Genomic DNA, 3,736 nt, shown 5'->3' with positions numbered 1-3,736 from the left:
GCCTGGATAAGTTTTTTTTTAATAATATTAGTAAAACTCGCCTAAGTTTTGTCTTTTCGTTGACTTGTACAATCTATGAATAAAACATAGCTAGGTCATATGCCATACTGTACATTTAACTAACAGGTTTATGATGTCAGGATAATTCAGCTGAACATCAGCATTTAATCAGCACTCCACCATCCCGTATAAACAGATTTGCGATTTACGGTTTAATTTGCTATATTTGTGCTGATATATCTGAAAAGATAACGGCTGCACTTTATAATAAAGCAGTCTCAGTGCAGGAGACTGACTAAAGCGAGCCAGTACAAAAGCAGTGAGGCTATAGCTTATTGTGCAGGAGGAGGGATTAGTCGTTATACAGGTGGGGAAATTGACTCGTTTGAACTCAAGTGACGTCAAACATCGTAACACTCAGTAAAAATTAAAGCTATAACCTAACACTCTTAATACTGTTAATAAACCGGGATCAGATAAGAGTCGTGTTGGTAAACCAACCAAAATAATGACCTATCCAAAATACATTAATTGTGAGTACTTAAAGAGTTTGTGTTTCTCTAGTATTGTTTTAAAAAAATTAAGTCTTAAGTGATTTGCTCACCATCCATTATAGAAGCTTAATATAACAACACACAGCGGAAGATTTTCTCTATAAAGCTGCTTAAAGAAATACAGTGGATAATATAATAAAGTGATGAATTCCAATCTTTTTTTAACCTAAGATTTTTCTTTTTCTTTTCATTACTTTAATAAGAAAATATATTCCTCCAATTTATTAGAAATGTATTTGTGTTCATTTTTGTAAAGTATATGTAAACAGGAATTGGACCTTTAATTTAGACGAATTAATATTTAAGTGATATTTTACAGAAAAATATTTTTGTTTTATGCATGACATAATTTTGTTTGTGTCGGACAGTCGTGCCTGACATGCATTTTAATTTTTTATGCGTTTGCTTAGAGCTATTTTTTTCCACCACCACAAGGTGGAACTATTTTACTGTTAGTTTGCATTTGGTCCAGGCACCCTGTATGAGGTCTACTATGAAAAGGATTTGCTAGCTTATTTTAAATTACCAGTAGCCTGTTTGTAGTTAAGATATTTTTATTTAACTTTTTTAAAATTTTACTTTTTTTATTAAATTAATATCGAACTTGGTAAAGCGTGAATAACATGCACTTGGGAGATATAGCCAAAGAAAACGTGGCGCCTTTAAGAATATTGCTATTAAAAAACAGAACAAATATATTAATATATACATTTCGATAACTTCCATATGTGTGTGTGTGTATATATATATATATATATATATATATATATATATATATATATATATATATATATATATATATATATAGCTATAAGCTATATAGCTAAACGTTTCGAAAATTTATATTCCATTTTTATCTATTGTATTCTTAATTTATAAACACTATGCAGTTTAAACCTTTGAAAATGGTTTATTTTCAGGATTACAGAGTTGTGGATGTTGGTGTGCATTTTGGCCAATGGAGCTGGATCGTGGATCCTCCCTGCAGTGCGTAACAGCGCAGCGGAGGATTTAACCAAGTCTTTGCTCCAGGGTTTACAGCAGTCAGTCTTCAAGAGAGCGCCGACGCCTGCACTTACGCACACTCACACAATCAAACGCACGCACGCACGCACACACACACCAAGACACACACCCACGATGGCAGTGTAAACTTCAGGTCCGTAGAGAGTGAGGATACGACGCTATGACTGGAGTATTCGACAGAAGGATTCCTAGTTTTAAACCTGAAGATTTCCAGAACGCCTTTCAGCTTTCCGCCATGCATCACCCGTCTCAGGAATCTCCCACTCTTCCCGAGTCTACAGCCACGGATTCAGGCTACTACAGCCCCGCCGGAGGGGTTCACCATGGCTACTGTTCACCCAACTCCAGCTCGTATGGGAAACCTCTGAATAGTTATCCGTACCAGTACCACGGAGCCAATGGACCTGCTGCTGGAAACTATTCCAAATCTTACCCTGACTATGGCTCGTACCCGAGTTCTGCCTACCATCACCAATATGCAGGAACCTACAGAGTGCAATCACAGCCGAGCCCACAAGGTAACACTTAGCCTATTATATATATATATATATAGTAAAAAAATATTTTTATAATAATATAATTTTGTTCAACAATTTCAACAAACAATTTTGTTTCTACAATTCAATTGAGTCCAATACGGTTTTTAAAGTAAAGCAAGCCTTTGAGTTTGGGAGAATATCCGATTTTCAGTCAGCATATAGAAAAATTCGTTTGTTCGTAAAAATATAGCCATGCAGAAAACAGTATAGCCGGTTAGTGCTATTATATCAAGCTTTAAATTTTTATATTAATTCTGATTTTCCTGAACGGAAAACATCAAATGTCTCCTCACCATGCTGAAATGTTTCCCCTTCCTGACTGCTTATTATTCATGTCTGTTTTTTATTCTTTCGGATTTGTTTTAGAGAAAGAGACTGTCGAGCCAGAAATAAGAATGGTGAATGGAAAACCGAAGAAAGTCCGCAAACCGCGCACAATTTACTCCAGTTTCCAGCTGGCGGCTTTGCAGAGACGCTTTCAGAACACGCAGTACCTGGCGCTGCCGGAGAGAGCCGAGCTCGCCGCGTCCCTGGGGCTCACACAGACACAGGTCTGCTCACTAGATCGTAAAGTCACAATATTCATTATTTCAGTGCAATATGTGAAACAATTAGCAGACAATTAATTAAAATATAAAACAAGATTTGTAAATATTGCTATCAGTAAATAAATGGCTATTAGACTTATCGCGCTATAATATTTTTGATATTATTATTATTATTATTATTATTATTATTATTATACTGTTTTTTTGTTTTACTTATTTTTGTTTTGCTTTTGTATTTCCTTTGTCCGCAGGTGAAAATTTGGTTTCAAAACAAAAGGTCTAAACTGAAGAAGATTATGAAAAACGGAGATCTGCCTCCTCCGGAGCACAGTCCGAGTTCCAGCGACCCGATGGCGTGTAACTCCCCTCAGTCTCCGGTTGTGTGGGACTCACAGGCTCCTTCCAGACCTCACCACCAAGCCCAAAATATCAACACAGCCACCTCCTCGTTTTTGGAAAACACCGGCTCTTGGTTTTCCTCCTCCGGTCCGGTGAATTCCCATCTCCAGGCCCCCAATTCCTTACAGCACTCTCTGGCTCTCGGATCAGGAACGTTGTACTGAAATTTGTGCTAATAATTACTTGGTTGTATCGGACTGATGTTTAATTTTTTTTTCCTTTTTGAAGAATATGCAATGTACTGATTTGCCAGTCACAAAAACGTATATAATGTGTAAATGTGTGCATGTAATTTATTTGCATCTGGAAGACTTATTAAATGTTTTTCATGGACTACAGACCCACACATTCTCAATGGTGCCTTAAATCGAAACCTCAACTCTTGTCATATCTGGACGTGCCATATAATTAAGAGAAACTTACAATAAATATAGGAATTACGTGTTTTCCTTTAAATTTCACATTCTTCGAGTCTGTCATATTTTTTTTTTACAGTGTTAAATAGATAATTTATGCTAAAACATAATACTTTTTTATTAGATCTCTCGCCATAATAATCTGATTTTTATGTTTTAATGACACGTTTACATTTTTTAATTTACTCTTGTATTTGGTAAATGGATATAAGGTAGTCTTGAATTCAGGGTTAGACTTGAATCACAAATGACAG

The 3,736-nt window shown here is 35.8% G+C and overlaps 1 protein-coding gene across 1 annotated transcript; it reads left to right on the top strand.

The window, feature by feature from the left end:
* The first annotated feature begins 433 nt into the window (after positions 1–433).
* On the top strand, positions 434–3,527 carry dlx5a (distal-less homeobox 5a). Its single transcript, XM_053492723.1, has 4 exons — positions 434–533; positions 1,475–2,098; positions 2,486–2,670; positions 2,919–3,527. The coding sequence occupies exons 2-4, from the start codon at positions 1,741–1,743 to the stop codon at positions 3,228–3,230; spliced, it is 855 nt and encodes a 284-aa protein (XP_053348698.1). The 5' UTR covers positions 434–533; positions 1,475–1,740; the 3' UTR covers positions 3,231–3,527.
* Positions 3,528–3,736: the final 209 nt, after the last annotated feature.

This window comes from Clarias gariepinus, chromosome 3 (genome assembly GCF_024256425.1).
Source record: "Clarias gariepinus isolate MV-2021 ecotype Netherlands chromosome 3, CGAR_prim_01v2, whole genome shotgun sequence".
Lineage (NCBI taxonomy): Eukaryota > Metazoa > Chordata > Actinopteri > Siluriformes > Clariidae > Clarias > Clarias gariepinus.
Note: the sequence above shows the minus strand (reverse complement) of the source record. Positions and strands in the feature narration are given on the sequence as shown.

Excerpts from the sequence above, each read along its gene's own strand:
- dlx5a (XM_053492723.1), top strand. The coding sequence starts at position 1,741 with ATGACTGGAGTATTCGACAGAAGGATTCCTAGTTTTAAACCTGAAGAT. Across the intron at positions 2,099-2,485 it reads ATCACAGCCGAGCCCACAAG|AGAAAGAGACTGTCGAGCCA; the intron begins GTAACACTTAGC and ends GATTTGTTTTAG. Across the intron at positions 2,671-2,918 it reads TGGGGCTCACACAGACACAG|GTGAAAATTTGGTTTCAAAA; the intron begins GTCTGCTCACTA and ends CTTTGTCCGCAG.